Here is a 21252-nt window from a genome sequence, read left to right as displayed (position 1 = left end):
TACATAAAAAATGCCTGTACCAAGTCAGGAATTATGGCAATTGTTATCCATTCATTTGATGTGTTTGAGCTTTTGATTTTGCCATTTGATAAGGGACTTTCCATTTTTTATTTTCTAGGAGTTCAGTTTTATTGCGATTTTACTTTTTGTTGACGCCAACCGGACACTGGAAACAAGGTTTTTGCTCCATCAAGGGGAAACAATTAATCCAAGAAAGCAGCACACAATCTTAATGTGAACCTAACCTTTAAGATTCAACAATCATAAATGTATAACAGCCATGGGAAACAACTATGTGACTATTAAACATTATTTCAGTGCATAGATATGCTATTTATTTTTACCTTCATAAATACTGTAATAATTTTTTCACTATATAAGATTTGAAAAATCTAAAATTTTAAACCTTTATTTCAATAAATATGCAATAACAATATACAAATAAAACATCTGAATTAATTTTTGAAATTATACAGAATTGTTTAAAATAGATGTATAAAAATAGATACAAAAACTGGCTTTTAACAGTTAAACATCTTGCTTACATGAATCACAAAATATCCAACCTTGGAGACCACTATATGAAGGTATAAATTGGCAGTCCCTAAAACTGTTTTGCTGTTAAACAAAAACACTTATAGATAACAAAGTGCTTAGAAGCATATGTATCCATTGAAGGTTGTACATTTGTTTCTGTTCGAATTAATATCTCCATTTTGAACTACTTCCATTTTTCTTCTTCTATTACTCTTTCTTTATTCTATTGATATATATATACTTAACAATGGGGAAGTATGTTGGTTTTGATATGAATGTTTAATTTTCCATTTTTTTAAAAAGGTTGAAACTATCAAAAAAGAAAGGAAAAGTTAATTGATACTTTTAGAAAAAGATTGCATTAAAATCTGTTTGAACATTGCACTTTTTTTATGAAAACTTACATTGTCTCAATGTAAAATCGATGATAATAAAACAGCTGCAAATAAACCAATCTGTATATAAAATTTTCAACAACATACATGATAAAAAAAAAAGTGATACCAAACATAACAAACAACTGCATTTATTGTCACATTATGGACTAATTAGAACATTCAGCATAGAAAGGTCAGAAATCAAACCTCTACATTCCAAAGAACAATATATGATTGTCTATCTTAACCATTTTAAAATACCAGACGCCTGTATTGCTCACATTTATGTGCAATTTCTTAGAGATCATTTGTTTATCACAGGTTTATAAAGAATCATTAAAAGTAGGACAATGGATTATCTAAGCAAGATACCAAAACTATATTATTTCTAAAAGTTTGAAATGATAAATTGTATTTGATTTAACAGTATATTTGTCAACTATTTAAATTTACTATTTCATTAACAAGAGCTGGTTGAAAGAAAATTGTCATCCTTGAATGAAATCTAGTGGACAGTTGTTTGATAAGTTCAAACAATATCTTTGCAGAAAGGTTTCTAAATGTTCACCAATCAAAATTTGTCTCTAATTACTGTCACCTGAAGGCTAAGAAGAGCCAATTTCCCTTATAAAGCATTCATTAGTAACTTGGAAAAAAATACTCTTTAATATTTTAAATGTGTTATACCATTTAAAAGAGCACCTTAATATGCATGGGTACATGTACAATCAATTGCATGTCATTAGCATCCACTGGCACAAAAAGCAATCACATCCTACTAAATGTATTCCCGGTATCTACAAGTTTATACCACTCTGTTTATATACAAAAGCATAAATTATCAGCACAAGTAATTAACCAAGCTAGCTAGAGATTCCTTTTTTCTTGTTACATAAAATAATAGATTCTTCTTATCAGATGTCTATTAATATCAAAGATTTCATAAGAAAACAGTTATCATACAGTAAAAAATAATCAATATTGTAGGGTTTATTGATTTTCTTGTACAAATATATTAGAATAAAAAATAATCAAATAGATGCAAAAATGTATACGGACATGAAAACAAATGTTATAAATTTCATGATAAATATTAGAATATATATTGAAGTAAGAAGCTAGCAGGAACACTAGCTACAAGATATTAAAAAAAATGTGATTTTTTTTCAATTCAATAATTAATGAAAGAGAAATAGGAATTAATAATTCACTCTTAGAAGCCACTTTGGTACTATTATGTCGAAATAAGCAAAAAAACATTGCTGATGAATTACCCACTTGCTATTCACATCCAATTGTACAACTTCATTATCTATTTATGTCTATGTTTATGTCTATATAGGGTATATGACCGTCCAGTCCTCAGGGGTCACCATGATGGATAATTAGATGGCGTCTAAACTAAAATACACACAAAAAGGTGATGCATATTATTGATCCTATGCATTGTAAATTGTTTATTTGAGACTTTCTATATATTGGATATATGTTGACTGTTGTAGTTTGTTATAAAGGGGAATAAATTGAGTCAAATCAATGATCATGAATTTGACAGCTAGTGCCCTTTTAAAAGATTTTTTTTAATTAATTTTTTCTACCCGAACAGTTTAACTGTTTTGATTTGTGCCCAAGTAATGAGTCTTATCTTGATGAAACATATGTCTGGCATGTTAAATTATAAGGCCTGGTATCTTTTTTCATTAGATTGATCGATTGGTGTTTTATTGCCACCATGGTTATTTATTGGTTTGTTATGATTTTCAAACATGACATCCAAAGAATGATTGTAGTCAAGTTTGATAAAATGGTTTAAGAGATGAAGGTTTGTCTGAGGTGAACAATACTAGAAAACAGAATCAAAGTGCTGTATAATTTCTTACTAGCTTTCAGTGTGAAAAATACATGATTAGCTAACATAATGCCTAATGAACACATCAACTAATGAAGCAAGTGCCATTTCAAAAATAAAATATCAAAAATTATTTTATCTACCAAATGTTTCAATTATTAACCACCAATAACTCTTAAACTCATAAAAAACAATCAATAAATGTATAAAAACATAAGGACAAATGCATAATAAAAGTAAACAATCATATGGAAACATTCATGATTTTACAGTTCAATCATCAATTATATGATTACAGTTTATTCACCCACAGTAAACATAAATAAAAAAAACAGTACTTCATAAAGCTACATTACAAATCATTGAGGTTACAACTTCAAACAGGTACCGTAATATCAATTAAGGTGAGAGACTGGTCAACACACAGAACAATATAATCAATATTAAAGAAAAGTATTCTTTGATTTTAATTAATTAAATTTACAAATTGTTTTGTAGTGATGAGTCAAAAGAGAATATGTTTGAACTGTATGGTTATAACTGTTTACAACCTTACAAATTCTTTTAGTTTACAATACCGTGGAATCATTAATATTCCTGGTATACCAATTGTTGTGAGTTTTGTTAATGCCACACAAAATATTGTTATTTTATATTCAAACGTATTTCTTTTCCTATTCAGATTTCCATGTGCACTATTCTCTCTCTGTCAAGGCCACTTGTTGGTTGGTCATAAATATATCTAAAACAATATCTAAATGGTCCCAAGTCTCCTTCTTACAGAGTGAATATCCCATGACACTGTTTTGTTCATCTTTGATTTACATTTCACTACACATACATTCATTTTCAGGCATCATATGCCAACACTGATCCCAGCCATCGTTCAACATCACTCACTTTCATTTCTTTTCTGCTTGCATAATCTATAATCTGAAAGAGAGAAAAAATTATTCTTTAGATTTAGAAAACTATTTTTAAAACTTTTGAAAAAGTATAAAGGTTTTTTGTACCAACTGTCACCGATATAATTTTAACCATGTTTTACTGTTGTACACTGTCATGGGAATTATTATCAACTGATCTCTATAGTTCAATACAAACAAAGTCAAGTAATCAAATAAAAATATCATGTAAAAAAATGTCCTTATCCTACAAGTAAGGATCATTTCATAAATCAGGGGAAAATCTAATTAACACACAAGTTCAATACCTGATCTTTAGCCAACTTTCCAGTGGCAAAATATGATGATTTTCCATGACTAAAATATAGTCCTGATACAGATGCTGCTGGGTCCATGGCTAAAGATTCTGTTAACTGTATTCCTACATCTGAGGCTTGCAGTAACTTCCACATAGTCTCTTTCTCTGTATGATCTGGCTGACTTGGGTATCCTGGAGCAGGGCGAATTCCCTAGAAATACAATACATGATTGTTATAATGACAGCTTAGATGGTCTCCAAAAATTCAAAAAATGATGTCTGCTATACACTATTAAGCATCATTTCTCTTACAATTGGATGAATGTTTCTCAAGTATTATAATAATAGGGGTTTTCAACCTAGAATATTATAATTCAATTAATTTCTCTAAGACATCAGTAAAATATCGCACCTTGTATTTAACTTTGAGTAAATCTTGTGTTTCCATGACTTCCTCCTTTGAATAACTCCATAATTCTTTTCTCACTTTCTCATGTATCTCTTCAGCAAATGCCTGTAAATATTGAAATAAAATTTCATTACCATTATCATAAAACTTATTAACTGTATAGTTAACATAAGTTGTTTTTTATATTTTAAGGATGTAATGTAAACTTTTGTTCATTAATTAACCCCCTCCCCCTTTCCCATCACGAGATGGAGCATGTTGTCATATATGTTGAAGTTTGGACTTGTAATGATAAGAAAAATGCAATAGAAATGTGTTATGTTCAGAGGTAAAACAGTATACCCTCTCCTATGGGCAGGGGTAGAAAAACAAAAACTAATTTGTTGTTGAAGCAAGAAATGTGTGGCAAAGGATCTATAATGGTTAACCTACCTCAGCTAGTCTGTCAGCTAATGCCTTTGTCATTATAATTCCATAATCATCATACTCTTTTTCATATCTAGATAAATTGAAAATACCTTGTATAAAGCATCCAGAAAAATATCATGTACCTTTCAAAAGTATATTTTTAAAAACAAAAATGGTTTTATATGACATATTTGCTATTTAAATGCTGTAAATTGGGATATCATACTAGTGGTCATAATTTAGCAGATGAGGCTCTGTGATATATGTTCCAAAGCACATCAATATAAATAGTTAAAAATTAATTGCTTATTCTGATTTGGTTTGTTATGTCCCTGATATAGGTTAAAGGGGCCAGCTGAAGGACACCTACGGGTGTGGGAGTTTCTCGATACATTGAAGACCCATTGGTGGCCTTCGGCTGTTGTCTGCTCTATGGTCAGGTTGTTGTCGTTTTAACACATTCCCCCTTTCCTTTCTCAATTTAAAAGTATGAGTTCCAAAACATATACCACAAATCAAAACATAAAGACATTCTTTGACAAGACGAAGTCAAATTATTTCAAAGTGATGCTGTTAGGACAAATTCCACACTAAATAAATTAATAAACTCACTCTTTACATATTTCCTGGACTCCATGACCTGTTGTGACAGCAAACAAACCAATGTAATCTACCATTCCTGACTCCTTTGGAGCAATGAAATCAGACAGACACAAATAGGCACTCTTATCATTTACATCCTTCTCTGCCTGTAAATGTAACATCACATCATAGTTAAGTATAGAAATATTCAGAAGATTCAAATATCCAGTATTTTGTGCTAAACAGTATGAAAGTATATGTTAGAAATGTTATTGCCTGTATATTGAGTTAAAAATATTTTCATTAATATCTGAACTACAGAAATGCAAGTGCTTTTTCCATGGCTCAAAAAACCTTTAATGTAACTTATGTTGTGGCCACTTTGAAGCAATGAATATCCAAAATTGTCAACCCTATTGGACACTATCTCACTTCAGCCTGCATCCTCAAGAAATTGACATTTTTTAGTTCAACAATTTTTAATATTCATTTTTTCTACAGGCCATAATAGTTTATTGTCTAATTAGTTCATACATTATTCACCTATTATATGTATATATAGTTTGACTGTATTACCTGCTGTCTAAGTCCACGTAAGACAGTTATGACCTGACCGTCATCACCATATACTTCTATGTCATCTCCTATACTGTTAGCTCTGTAGAAAGCTACGACACCATGAGCTTTCAATCTCTGGTCATTTATTAACTTCTTCAGTAATGTTTGTGCATCATTGTACACTCTCTTTGCTTCAGGTCCTTGAAAAATATATAGATGGATCTTTAAGTCAAGAAATCTTTTACAAATTTAGTAGTCCTTCAAAACTATTAATAGTGCAACAGTTATCCAAAAGGTAGATCTTATCAACAGAAATAAAAGCCAGGGTAAAAAATGTTAATGGATTTCCAAATGTAATTGATCAATATTAAAGATGAATTATTCATAATAACCAACTAATATTAAGTTATATCTAGTAAAATTTGCCAACAGTTTTTTTTTTAATATTTTGAGATATTCCCTTAAAAAATTATTATTTCTTTTTATCTCATCTGAAATTTTAAATACCAAAAATCAGTTTCAACTAAGAGAAAATAAATCAGGAAGACATATTGTTCATTTCACTCACCAACTTGTTTGTCATTGAAGATTTTAGGGTAACCTCTGTTTGGATACTTTCCTCTCAGCTGCCATACATCAAAGAAAGGTTTCCAATCTATGTAAGGCACCAGATGATTTAAATCATAATTTTCATATTTCTTCACTCCAAAAAATGTAGGCCTTCCTATAAAAAATATATATATATTTGTTGATTATTAAAGCAATTATAATAATCTCCATAACTTGTTCAATAAAATTGAGAATGGAAATGGGGAATGTGTCAAAGAGACAACAACCCGACCAAATAAAAAACAACAGCAGAGGGTCACCAACAGGTCTTCAATGTAGCGAGAAATTCCCGCACCCGGAGGCGTCCTTCAGCTGGCCCCTAAACAAATATATACTAGTCCAGTGATAATGAACGCCATACTAATTTCCAAATTGTACACAAGAAACTAAAATTAAAATAATACAAGACTAACAAAGGCCAGAGGCTCCTGACTTGGGACAGGCGCAAAAATGCGGCAGGGTTAAACATGTTTGTGAGATCTCAACCCTCCCCCTATACCTCTAACCAATGTAGTAAAGTAAACGCATAACAATACGCACATTAAAATTCAGTTCAAGAGAAATCCGAGTCTGATGTCAGAAGATGTAACCAAAGAAAATAAACAAAATGACAATAATACATAAATAACAACAGACTACTAGCAGTTAACTGACATGCCAGCTCCAGACTTCAATTAAACTGACTGAAAGATTATGATTTCATCAAATGAACATCAGGCACAATCCTTCCCGTTAGGGGTTTAGTATCATACCATCATAACATATATGAGAAGAACATAACCCGTGTCATGCCAACAACTGTTTTTAGAATAAATGTGTTTAGTTCCGATGCAAAGACTTTATCAGTGACTCAATATTAACGCCAAAATATGCAATCTTTAATGACTTGACAACAGTATCGTAATTATATCCCTTCTTAATAAGTCTATTCAAAGGTTTCGTAAGTTTCTGAGGTGAATACTGACACCTTTGTGCTTTATAAAGAATATTACCATAAAAAATTGGATGTGAAATACCTGAACGTATTAGAAGTCTGCATGTTGAGCTATATTTACGAATGATGTCTTTATACCGATGATAAAATTTAGTAAATGTTTTGACTAGTTTGTGATATCGAAAACCCTGGTGTAATAATTTTTCAGTAATACATAAATTTCTCTCGTTAAAATCGAAAACATTGTTACATACACGAGCGAATCGTACAAGTTGAGATATATAAACACCGTAAGATGGTGACAAGGGAACGTCACCATCTAAAAACGGATAATTAACAATAGGAAATGAAAAATCATCCCTTTTATCATAAATTTTAGTATTCAGCTTTCCATTAGTGATATAGATATCAAGATCAAGAAAAGGGCAGTGGTCATTGTTAGTATTAGCTGGTAGACACCAAAAATGTAACAATTTTTTTTTAGAATATTCAACTTTATGACTGTCAAGCCTATAATAAAATATGCAGGTCTTGTTTTCCAATTTGATAATATTTTTCTTTTTTCGAATCAGTAAAATAAACATTTATTTACAAAAGGGAAAAAACAATATTGAAATATCTTTTTATAGTCTTCCTTTCCCATCAAACATTCATTATTCCATTAATCCAGATCTGATGATAGTAACAGATCTGGATTAATGGAATAATGAATGTTTGATGGGAAAGGAAGACTATAAAAAGAGATATAATTAATGATAGTTACTTGTTATTTAGAACTTCATAGCGTGTATCAATTTTCAACAAAATCATACTGATAATCATAACTAGAAGTACTCGAGCATGGCTAACAAAATAATGCCTCATCCCCTTGCAAAGACCAGGCTTTGGTTAGAGAAACTATTAAAAAACTAAATAGGTGCACAAAAGCATTATATCTTAACAATTGTGTTAAAAGTTTCAATAAATAAAGTTTATCAACTGACCTACTGGTGGATCATTAACCCAATCTATACATAACTTCTTTTCTCTAGCTTTCTGTAAACTCAGATATTTTCTGTCCTGAAAGAGAAGATTATAACATTTAAATTTTGCAGAGAATTTATATATCATCAAAATTTACCATTTTTGTTTTGTTTCAAGAATAATCAAGAACTATTCAAGCTGAACAACAAATCTACTATTGATACTGTCGATTCATTTATTTTTTGTGGGTACCAATTTTTGTGAAGAAGGAAAAATTTGCATGTTCGTGGATATTTAATTTAGTGGTTTTGTCCAAATCTGTGTACAAGCCCATATAGAATTTGTTATTTGCAGAACACTTAATTTCGTAGTTCACTTGTACCCACGAAATTCATGATAATTGGTATCCAACGAATAATAATGAATTGACAGACTCACAGTACAACAAAATTGTTATTAGTTCCTTCAACACAGACCTGTATTTACAAGCTATTGGCATTGGATCAACTTGTTCAATGTTAATTGCAATTAATTCCCAAAAATTAAATTATGACAGGGTAATGTTTAAAACATATGAAAATCTTATCTACACAAACTACATGTAGCAATAGCCTATTTTTGGTGTCAAAGGACCAAAGAGCTGTTATTGAATTAAAATACCCATAAATTATGAACAAATTCATTTCTTTGAACATTACGGTTAATTTTCTGTTTAGTTTACATCACAATAAAGCATTGAATATTCTTACTTACCTTTAAAGAATCATAATGTTCATCTCTTATTTCTTCATATTCCTCCTTAATTTCATCTGTGAATTCATTAAAATTGTCCACATCCAGCAGAGAGGAACACTGTAAGTAAAATCAAGAAACTGTATGTTGTTGTATACATATTTATTCACATACTTTGATCATTTTCACTCCAAAATATTATACACATATTGGCATTTCATATCAAATTGATGTTTTAAAATTGTTGAATTTGCAAAATCATTGATGATGTTTTTATTGTTCGCAAGCTTTTCTTCATTCCTAGAAAAGTGTGATATCAAAAGCAATCTAACTACCCCAATTTTCACAAATTTGGATATTGACTCTGTGGGGTAATTACTTGCTTGTTAATTTTAACACAAAGTAACCAAGTAAGATGTACCAATGTATACTCCCCAGGAGTAAAAAAAAAGAGATACCATTCAAGTGAATGTTTCCATCTGATATTGCTCAAGGTGAAACATACCAACCAGAAGCAATCTTAGTCTCAACTGCATACTAAATACGTGATCAATTCAATGCTAACGATCGTTTATTATAGCTAAAAGCTGTACTTACAACGACTACACTTTTGGATGCATCTAGTACATGTATTGTTGGTTGTGAATATCTTGGAGCAATCTTTACAGCAGTGTGTGTTCTGAAATACAATCAACAGAGAATTTAAAGTTTGTGAATATCTCCCATGTTTCCTTGTTTCAAAGGATAGGTCTTTAAAATCAATATTATCTGATTTGCACAATATTTCACATGAGATGAAATCAATCTGTTCAAATTCTACTCCATTCCAAACTCATTTTAATCTTGTTTTTAATAATACCATATAGTGATACTAAATCAAAATATTTTGCAAATGTTTTAACCATTTTTCTTTTAGTGTTCTTGTCAAGTAATTTTGAAAAAAAAGTATTCTAATAAATCATACTTTGATGTAGTGGCGCCTCCTATCAATAATGGCAATTTCATTCCTATTCTTTCCATTTCCTTCGCAACAAAGATCATTTCATCAAGTGAAGGAGTGATCAATCCTGACAAACCAACAAAATCTATAAAGAGAAGAGATTGAATAAAATCAGTATTCTAACAATTGGTCCTTAGAGGAATAAAAATGTTAGAAGGTACATAAAGTAGATACCTTTTGCATGAACATGTTCAGTTCAAAGGTCAATACCTAAAACTTGGTAATGCATAACACTGTAGCTAATAGTTACAAAATTCCCAAGGAAACATATATTTGAAATTATCATACAGTAAACAAATAAAGCAAATTCAGATGTGGTAGCAACATCTTGGGTCTTCTTAATTGTGTAGATTTTTCAGTCATTTTGATTTCAAATCAGTCAAGGCAGCATGTATGATCATTTATAGACTCTTCATTATTCCATTAATGCTGAATTTACAGCTGTTTTCAGCAACAGATCTTATGTTTATGTCTTGTTTTTAGTATGCTAAATACTTGGTGAAAAATATTAATAACCATGATATACACTTATACCATGCTACAAATATCACTGTAAGTAGAAATCTATACCTGCTTTCTCTTGTATTGCTGTCTCTAAGATCTTTTCACATGGTGTCATTACTCCTAAATCTATAACTCTGTAATTTAAAGTGTTAACTAGTTACATCATTATTGATGAGAAAAATCCTGGTTCGATTCTCATTCAGAAAAAATTTTCAGGATCTCAATTTTCAGCTCTCCCTTGACACCATTTGGGAGTATGGTCTTGAGGAAACGATGATAGTCCGTCGGAAGAGGAAGATAAATGGCTGACCCATGTTAAGAGGGAGCCATATTTCTTGCACGTTAAAGACACCCTTGTAGATTTTGAAAAAGAGGAGGCTAATGCCGCTACAAGGCAGCACTCGCACCCGCAAAGTGATTAATATAAGTTGCAAAACTTGTTTCCCAATCCACTATAAATAAATATGTGTAAACTAAACTAAACTAAACAAAAATTTAATTAAGAATTTTTTAAACAGAAACATGTTAAATTGTAACTGTACCTGTAAGCTAAACTTAAATTGTCTTTTTTTTATTACGGAAAAATAACTTTGAACACAGGATTGTGTCTACCTAGACTTTTGATATTATAAAGCCAATGTTGTAATTAAAATGTCAGCACTACTAAACGTAAACAATGCTAAACTTTAAACTACGACGTCTAATTTTTATATTACAAAGGAGTAGCCCCGGAAGGAACCCCTTTTGTGCCCTTAATATATCATTTTTTTCAAATTTGTTTAAAAGTAAACTTTAAGCTATTTATTTGAAAGTATAATACTTTAGCTACATAAATTTTGAATGTTTTTGACAATGCAATACAAATGCATCAGGTAGTAGCATAATTAAATTAGGCAAAATTACTGAAATCTTCAGTTGGAACACTTGTGCTCCTTTTTACCTTTTTTGCCTAAATAGAAGTGCCTGCACTTGTATTTAGACTTTATATTTAAAAGTATGCTGTACTTGATGACATATATAAAGATCAAGACTGAACATGAATGCAGCCACGTTCATTTTATACAAAAATCATCTGAAAAGTGATGCTTTCCAATGTAAAACAAAATCTTTAGAAAAAAGGCCTTTTTTGGTGATTAAATTTCTTGTAACTTACTTGTAATTATTACATCCTAATACTACTCCCACTATGTTTTTACCAATGTCATGTACATCTCCTTTGACAGTGGCTAGAACTACAACTCCTGTATACTGACTCCCCTATTAAAACACAAAGTCACACTGTATTAAGACAATATACCTACTGCAAATAGCATTTCTATGGGATATTCCCATTATTTGTGTACAGTTCAAATATGCGTTATATAAGTTGTAGAAAATGGGGCACATGCAAAATTACAAATGCATTTTGATCCATGATGGTTTAAATAACAGATTATTAAATATTTCTTATTCATATTGATCACTTATTCAACTTTAATCCATAAATTCTCATAATAAGTTTACAGCACTATATATTTTAAACAACTATTTAGACTATATCATTATCTGAACTACAAAACAATCAAAACAAGGTACATACTTCATCATCATCTCCTCCTAGTGCAATCTTTTGTTGTCTTTCCTCCTCCATGAATGGTATGAGGTGTCCAACAGCTTTCTTCATCACTCTGGCAGACTTGATTACTTGGGGTAAAAACATTTTCCCAGCTCCAAACAGATCACCAACCACACTCATACCCTATATAGATATATTCCATCAACATTAAGATAGTTACATTTTCATTTCTATTTTCAAGCAATTCAGTAGAGGTAATGTTCCATCTTTGACAATTAAAAAGTTTCTAAGTATAAATAAACCGTAAACAAAGACTTGAACTTAATTAAATTCTATCAAGGTTAAGATAAAATTGTGTGTGAACATTCGAAGAACTTATTATAGTCTTGATTAAAGATAATTGAACTAATAAATAAGGAGACATTATGACTTTGGCAATCGTAAACTCAATATTATATTGACACAACTTAGGTGCTCAGCTTCTTTTTTGAACTATGATCTTAACAGAGTCAACATTATTTCAGATCCGTCTTGTAGTTGTGGTGCCAAGTTCGAAGATTCACGTCACTTCTTTTTTTATTGTCCTAATTATTCGAATTTAAGAACCAAATTATTTAATAATCTACATTGGTTACCAGATAACTCTCTACTAAATTTGAACACCTTAACCTCCGGCGATAAGTCTTTAAGTAATGTTGAAAATGAAAGAATTGTAAAGAATGTATATGAATTTATTAAAGAGTCTAAGAGGTTTCTAATTGTGTAATGTAGAACATAATAAAGTGCAAATACATGCATATTGTGTATTACCACTCACATCATCACACACCATCTTTTCAGAGTTCAAATATGTTATATATATATATACATAATGTATTGTTTGTATGCATGCTTTGTAAATATTCTACTGTTATAAATTGTTATGGGAGAAGACTTTATAAGTTTGATTAACTTGTGTCTCATCCCTTTTGCACATTTACGCAAATAAAATATGTTTAAACTAATAAGGAGACCAATGGATTATAAACTTTAATTTTACCTTCATCAAAGGACCTTCAATAACATTCAAAGGTCTAGGATAATAATCTTTATTAGCTCTGGCTTCTTCTGTATCTTCAACAATGAATTTATCTATACCCTAAATATAAAATGTACATAAAAAAATTTAGTTTCAGTGAGTTTTAATTTTTTCAATTCACTAAAATACAAATAAATGCGAGGTAAAATATTATATATGGAACCTCATATGATTAAAAGTTAAATCCTGAACTTCATATTTGACTGAAGAAGCTTGATAACTTCTGAATTGAAAAAATAATCTCTAAAATTATTTTTTTGATACGACACAACAGCCTGAATCTTGTTTCATCTATATTGGTAAAGCTCTGTCAATCTGAATCAAATCTTAACATGTAAAATTAATGTCAATGTTTCATTATTATAAAAATGCATTCCTTCATGGTAAACTGTTACTTACCTTCACTAGTGAATATTGCAACCTTTCCTCCACATCTTTTTCTCTCCATTCATCACTAACTACACCTTTCTTTGCATCTTTACTCATTCCCTAATAATGGAAATAATATGCTGTTAATTAACAATTGGAATATAACATAATTACACATGAAGTTTACGTGTTCATGTAAAAAAGTGATGCTTCACATGAAATATGAAGCAAGCAAGGAGAAGAGGAACTGAAACATTAAAAGAGTACTGGCTTCAAGACATGTATGTGCAGCCACTATTAATGGTTAATATTGCAGATAACAAAGATATTCTGTCAGGAAGCAGAACAGCCATTTGAAAACAGACAAAGAATTAAGTTTAATAAATGTATAAATGAGACAGTTTTGAAACAGTTTAAAGAATTTATAAATAAAAAATTTAAAAAGAAAAATGTTTTAAAGTTCTATATTGTCTTGTGATATAACCCATCTTGGGACTTTCCATTAAAACCATGTTGTTATGAAGAACACCCATTATTTATATATACATTTCTTAATTCTAACATGAATAATCCTTTTCCTGACGATAATCTTTATTTAATCAATTTGTGGTTCCTTTTATCTCGGTTCTTCATTTGTCAAAAAGTTTATCGTCAAATTCCGTGCTTTCCTCTGAATTTCCTATTGAGACATCATGAAAAAGGTGAACATGCCTGATGATGTCACATAGAAAGAACACATCTTCTTGCAGATCAATCAAAAGGAAGGATTGAATTTGTTTGCATATTGTTTTAAAAATATTTTAAGAAACACTTCCACCACCAAATCTAGAGCAATATGACATTTATACACTATCAACAGTTAACGCTCTGCAAGCCTTGCGTTTTAAATTTGAATATTTTAACTGTCTGAGTGGCTAGATATGGTATCACATTGAATTCAGTGGTAGAACCTTTTTATGAAAATATGAACTGGTCAACTATAAACCTGTTCAAAAATTTCATTAGTGTATATATTGACCACCAATTAAGTTCACCTGAGCATATACTAGCAGTTTTTCTGTGCCATCTGGATCCTTATCCCACAGAAGATTTTCACACAACTCCAATAATTTAGGTTCTATATCATCATATACAGGCAAACATCCAGCATTTACTATTCCCATGTCCATTCCATTCTTCAAAATAAATAAAAACATAAATAGTTAATAACACATTGCCTCATTAAAATTCCATATCAGTCATGAAAATCCAATGATTTAATAACCAATTTCATCATACAAGACAATGACATAATTCACATATGGTAAATGATACTTATGATAAACAAAATAGTACATGCAGAACAATTTATACATTTTTCTGATATGATAATCTCCAATTGGTATATATAACAAGTGAAATAATATTCTATCATATTTTCAAATTTAACCAATATGTATGGTACCTGCAATCAAAAGTTTCAGGTTGATTTAGACATGATTTTAATAACATGTATTTTGATGATTTTATGTTTATTTTTCAATTCACATTTATTATTGAGGCTTAAACACAGCTTATAGTTTAGGTGGACATTAAGGTACATATTAGATGAAATATGCTACTTATATGCAATTTACTCCACTACATTTCTTACTTGCATTGTAGAAATTCATGAATTCAACAAACAGTCAAGAAGTCAAAACATTTGTCCTTAATTGTTACAAGTTCTGTACGGTTATGTACAAATCTTTATCAATATTTACTGCTGATTTTCATAGTTTGTTTCAATAGTATTAATTTGTTTATATCTGTTCAGAGACTTTACCTTGATAGCATGATAGAGAAATACACTGTGCATAGCTTCTCTGACAGCTTCCATTCCTCGAAATGAAAATGAGAAGTTTGATACACCTCCACTAACTCTAGCACCTGGTAATGTTTCCTAAAATGTAAATGTTATCAGTATTAGTATATGATAAAACAATGCAGTGTATCCATAATTCAATAAAAAGAAATCTTCCCCAGGCCAATATAATCTAAACTATGGAAGAGTAATGAAAAAATCATGAATCCTGCAATGTAAATTTACAAATAAAAAACTCTTATTCAAATATAGTATTCTAAAGCATAGGGATTTTCATTTAATTAAAAATATAAATATGAAATTAAATGAGTAAAAACTTTGCAATCATGACAATTATTATCAAATCGGCACACTAAAATAGAATCAAATGAGAAAATATTACCTAATGAGGTTTCAGAGATTTTTTTTATTATAAAAATTACCCTAAAACCAATGGTCCACAGGGGGCAACTTTATACGACCGTAGAGTTCGAACCCTGAACAGTTGGGGCAAGTATGGACACAACATTCAAGCTTGATACAGCTCTGAATTTGGATTGTGATTAAATAGTTGACACAACATAGGTTTCTGACACAGAATGAATGTGGTCTAAGAACTTAAACTTAAAAACTTAAAAATTTTAAATTGGACATTTACCTATTATGGTCCAATATCCAAAATCTAAATACATGGTTAGATTCAGCATATCAAAGAACCCAAAGAAATCAATTTTTGATGAAATCAAATAAAGTTAAATTTTGGACCCTTTAGACCTCAATGTAGACCAATTTGATAACCGGGCCCAAATATCAAAAATCTAAATACATGGTTAGATTCAGCATATATCAAAGAACCCCATATATTCAATTTTTGTTGAAATCAAACAAAGTTTAATTTTGGACCCCAATTTGGACCAACTTGAAAACTGGGCCTATAATAAAAATCTAAATATATGTTTAGATTCAGCATATCAAAGAACCACAAGGATTCAATTTTTGTTGATATCAAACAAAGTTTAATTTTGGACCCCAATTTGGACCAACTTGAAAACTGGACCCATAATCAAAAATCTAAGTACATGTTTAGATTCAGCATATCAAAAAAACCCAAGAATTCAATTTTTGTTAAAATTAAACTAAGTTTAATTTGGACCTTTGGACCTTAATACCAATTTGAAAACGGGGACCAAAAATTAAGAATCTACATACACATTTAGATTCGACATATCAAAGAACCCCAATTATTCAATTTTTGATGAAATCAAACAAAGTTTAATTTTGGACCCTTTGGGCCCAATTCCTAAACTGTTGGGACCAAAACTTCCAAAATCAATCCCAACCTTCGTTTTATGGTCATAAACCTTGTGTTTAAATTTCATAGATTTCTATTAACTTGTACTAAAGTTATGGTGCGAAAACAAAGAAAAATGCTTATTTGGGCCCCTAATTCCTAAACTGTTTGGACCAAAACTCCCATAATCAATCCCAATCTTCCTTTTGTGTTCATAAAACTTGTGTTTTAATTTCATAAATTTCTATTTACTTACACTCAAGTTATTGTGCGAAAACCAAGAAAAATGCTTATTTGAGCCCTTTTTTGGCCCCTAATTCCTAACCTGTTGGGACCAAAACTCCCAAAATCAATCCCAACCTTCCTTTTGTGGTCATAAACCTTGTGTATGAATTTCATAGTTTTTTATTTACCTAAACTAAAGTTATAGCGTTAAAACCAATGTGTCTTCGGACGACGACGACTTCATACCAATATACGACCGCAAAATTTGTTTGCGGTTGTATAAGAAGGCTCTTAAATCTAAGTCATCTTTTTGAAGATTTGATAATTTGAATGTAGGATTAGCTTATATCTTTAGATAAAATTATTTATAAGCGAAACTATTTCAGTTTTCAGCAATCCAGTCAATACTTGTCACATAGTAGGTCTATATTTAAAATCGTAATAGTATGAAATATATAAAACTTGAATTTTGGAATATCTATTCACGTAAATGAAAGGTGAGGTTAACAACTATTTTATTTATTTCTCTTTAATTAAAGTTATTTACACAAAGTCTACTAGTTATTGCAATTAAAGGAAAAACTAAATAAATATATGTATACAGCATATTCAATGATATATTAGTCAACATATATCTCATTGTCTTACTTTTATTTTCTTGGTAGCTTCAACAAATGTGATACCATATCCATTATGTTCTTCCATCCCTGTCGCAATGGTTAGGATATTGGGATCAAATATAATGTCATTTGGATTAAAACCAACTTTGTCCACCAATAATCTATAAGATCTAGTGCAGATTTCTACTTTCCTTTCTGTATCTGTGGCCTGTAAAATAATTAGATTAAATCTATCAATAACTGATTTCATAATTTTTTTACTTCTGTAAAAGAATATTTTGATGAAACTAGTTAAATATTGGTTATTTTTACCTTATTTTTGAAAAGCAAAATACTAAACAAAATAACAAATTTCCTAGTAGTAATAATGAAATATTGAACAATAAAACAATACAGATCCTATTACAGTGACTTGACTGTTAGTGTTGCTCTCCACCAATTGCAATTCATTCAAAATTTTGACCAAACTGCAATTTGTTTTATAAAATCAAATTGTTCAACTGGTCAGAAATTTGAACCAACTGCTGTAGAATACCACAGCCAAGTCATGAAAGTGCAAGGTGATAAAATAAAACATACTTACAATCCTATAAGACTTTAACTCCACTTTAATGATGTTGTGACAAAATTAGTTTATCAGTTTGTATAGTTATATTATATTCATTTCCATGCTGAAGGGGAACTGTTTATTTTGAATTGCTATTAAATTGTCCAAACTAAGCTTTCATATAGTTTTTCTTTCTAAAAGTATTCTATATTTATAAGAATCAGACATTATGTGAATTAAAACATTTCATATTCAGTAAAATATGTGTAAAATTGTAATATATGTTTGTAGGAAGTTTCCATAGGGGAGATAATAACTTTTCTTTCAAAAAGTATTTATTCAAAAGAATAATATTTTAGGTTATCTCCCCTGAAAACTTATCAATAGCATATTGTTATTTCACACATATTTTACTGAATATATGATGTTTTATTTAAAATGATATCTGATTCTTATAAATATAGAATACTTTTAGAAAGAAAAACTATATGAAAGCTTAGTTTGGACAATTTTATAGCAATTCAAAATAAACAGTTCCTCTTCAGCATGGAAATGACTATAATATAACTATACAAACTGATAAACTAATTTTGTCACAACATCATTAAAGTGGAGTTAAAGTCTTATAGGAATGTAAGTATATTTTATTTTAACACCTTGCACTTTACATTTTGACTGAACAATTTGTTCAATATTCTGACCAGTTGAACAATTTGGTTTAATAAAACAAATTGCAATTTGGTCAAAATTTTGAATGAGTTGCTATTGGTGGAGAGCAACACTAACAGTCAAGTCACTGTAAGATCAAGCTTTTTATTCTATTTAATAAGAGAACGAGAACACTTTTAATTTCTCAACTTTTCCCAATTAACAAATATACCTGTCCTTCTTCATCAAATGCCATAATAACAACAGCTCCTCCATACTGTTTCACTTTACTGGCTTTATCTAAGAAATCTTTCTCTCCTTCCTTTAAACTGATACTGTTTACTATACACTTTCCTTGTGTACATTTTAATCCTGCTTCAACTACAGCAAAGTTTGAGGAATCTATACACAGGGGCACCTAAATGGAAACATTAATTAAATGTATATGTGAATAAACAGCATGAATTTGCTTTACATTTTAAACATAGTTAAGCAATTGTGAAATATAGTGTTGTTTTTGAAAACAAGCAGTATAAAAAAGCACCTGTTAGTTTTTTTTTAATCAAAACTAATGTCAGGTGTCACAAACTGCTGCTCATAGGGATGTTTGTCTCATGGGCATCTGTTTGAGATTGTCATACATCTCCATGTAAATTTTTAATATAAGCTTTCTAGAAACATGTTTATTTTAACCGATGCATGACTGTATTCAGTGTTATGTTTTAAATGTGCATGACATTTTTATCAATCTGTTTTTGCGAATTTCAAACGCACAATTTTTCACCAGTACTCAAAACTCTCCATCCTTGATGGGTGCATTTACATAGACAAATAAAATCGTATAATATAAGCAAAATGAGGATGTTAAATTTGATGTATGCATTTTTGTGCTTCTTCGTTACATTTGTTGTTTTTATAGTGATTAAGATGATAACACTATGTTGACTGCTGTACCCCTATTTTTGACATTTTTACGTATTGTGTCTGTTTGTTTTGTTCACGCATCGGTGACAATATAATGGAATTTGATGCGACTGTCATACAAGTGACAGGTTTAGCTAGCTATAAAACCAGGTTCAATCCACCATTTTCTACATTTGAAAATGCCTGTACCAAGTCAGGAATATGACAGTTCTTGTCCATTCGTTTTTGATGCGTTTTGTTATTTGATTTTGCCATGTGATTATGGACTTTCCGAATTGATTTTCCTATGAGTTCAGTATTTTTGTTATTTTACTTTTTTTTGTATACATTTTATAATTGTTAAAAAGCTTACAAGACTTTATGTTTAAATGTATAATACTATACAGAATTCAAAAAAAAAATCTGTATCTTTTTTGAGCTGAGGGTATTATTTTAAGTAAACGAAATTCTTCAAATTTTACAAACCTTAATGAATGCATTAGAGAGAATGTAAATAATGTGTTCTTGAAAGTACAATCACACGTATATGAAACAATATTCCTTTCACCGAATAAATGACACTGTACGTTAGTTCATGTTGGTATTATCAGTGATGATTTTGCTTTCTAACAGAAAAAAGAAGAAAATTAACTGAAAGAATCATCCTGTTATTATACTAAAATATTTACTTTTGCAATATCTGGTTCTGATGAAATTAGGTTGACAAACTTTGTCATGGCCTTGATCCCATCTAACATTCCTTCATCCATATTGATATCTAATATCTGTGCTCCATTTTCTACTTGTGTCTTAGCTATGCTTAGTGCCTCCTACAAAAATATGCAATTAATTTAAATAAAATGACTGGTTCAAAATGTTCAACTGCCATAATTTATAACAAATTTTCTGTTCATGAATTAAGAAATTCTTTCAAGATCTCCCTCAGAGTTCACCTTAGATGGCTTTTGTTTAGATAGCTCTTCAATTGTTACGGTTCTTGTACATCATAGGCTTGCAAATATCTAGCTTTGAGCATTCATGATGAAGGAAAAGCTCATTGACGCCTTTCAGTTTCTAATGTTTCGACTAGCATTTACATGTTTTTTCTGCAATAACTTTTGAAATATTTTATAATATCAATATTTTCATATTTACTTACATCATAATCCCCCTGAGTTATAAGTTTAGCAAATTTCCTCGAGCCTGCTACATTACATCTTTCTCCAATATTAACAAAGTTTGTGAATGGTCCAATGTAGGATGGTTCTAATCCTGTAAAACATAATACAATCTTTAAAACAAGACCTTTGAATTGACATATCTAAGCATTTTTAAATTTAAAGATAAAAGATGACACTTTTATTGTACAATTTTCCCTCAGCATCCAATTAAAGGTATATGAATGCATGCAGTGATATAATAATTATACCTCCACAGGTATTCAAAGGGTCAGAAAACAGGAAGTAGGTGTCGGACAAATTATAAAATATTAAATCTCATTACTACCTAGCTAAACAAATATAACGTCA

The 21252-nt window shown here is 30.0% G+C and overlaps 1 protein-coding gene across 1 annotated transcript in view; it reads right to left on the bottom strand.

Annotated features, from left to right (window-relative positions):
- Positions 1–393: 393 nt before the first annotated feature.
- The window catches only part of LOC143067839 (methionine synthase-like), a 32945-nt gene continuing 12086 nt past the window's right edge, over positions 394–21252 (bottom strand). The window contains exons 13-34 of the mRNA XM_076241420.1: positions 20883–20995; positions 20413–20553; positions 19053–19238; positions 17654–17833; positions 15472–15588; positions 14702–14842; positions 13698–13787; positions 13260–13358; positions 12245–12403; positions 11819–11922; positions 10732–10799; positions 10126–10246; positions 9759–9840; positions 9183–9281; positions 8450–8525; positions 6492–6647; positions 5942–6123; positions 5396–5532; positions 4808–4874; positions 4379–4480; positions 3977–4177; positions 394–3696 (exon numbers count right to left, since the gene is read on the bottom strand). Of these exons, the coding sequence (XP_076097535.1) occupies positions 3613–3696; positions 3977–4177; positions 4379–4480; positions 4808–4874; positions 5396–5532; positions 5942–6123; positions 6492–6647; positions 8450–8525; positions 9183–9281; positions 9759–9840; positions 10126–10246; positions 10732–10799; positions 11819–11922; positions 12245–12403; positions 13260–13358; positions 13698–13787; positions 14702–14842; positions 15472–15588; positions 17654–17833; positions 19053–19238; positions 20413–20553; positions 20883–20995 (2705 nt within the window). The 3' untranslated portion in view covers positions 394–3612. The remainder of the gene's footprint in view (positions 3697–3976; positions 4178–4378; positions 4481–4807; positions 4875–5395; positions 5533–5941; positions 6124–6491; positions 6648–8449; positions 8526–9182; positions 9282–9758; positions 9841–10125; positions 10247–10731; positions 10800–11818; positions 11923–12244; positions 12404–13259; positions 13359–13697; positions 13788–14701; positions 14843–15471; positions 15589–17653; positions 17834–19052; positions 19239–20412; positions 20554–20882; positions 20996–21252) is intronic.

The sequence above is a fragment of the Mytilus galloprovincialis genome, chromosome 3 (genome assembly GCF_965363235.1).
Source record: "Mytilus galloprovincialis chromosome 3, xbMytGall1.hap1.1, whole genome shotgun sequence".
In the NCBI taxonomy this organism is placed as follows: Eukaryota; Metazoa; Mollusca; class Bivalvia; order Mytilida; family Mytilidae; genus Mytilus; species Mytilus galloprovincialis.
Note: the sequence above shows the minus strand (reverse complement) of the source record. Positions and strands in the feature narration are given on the sequence as shown.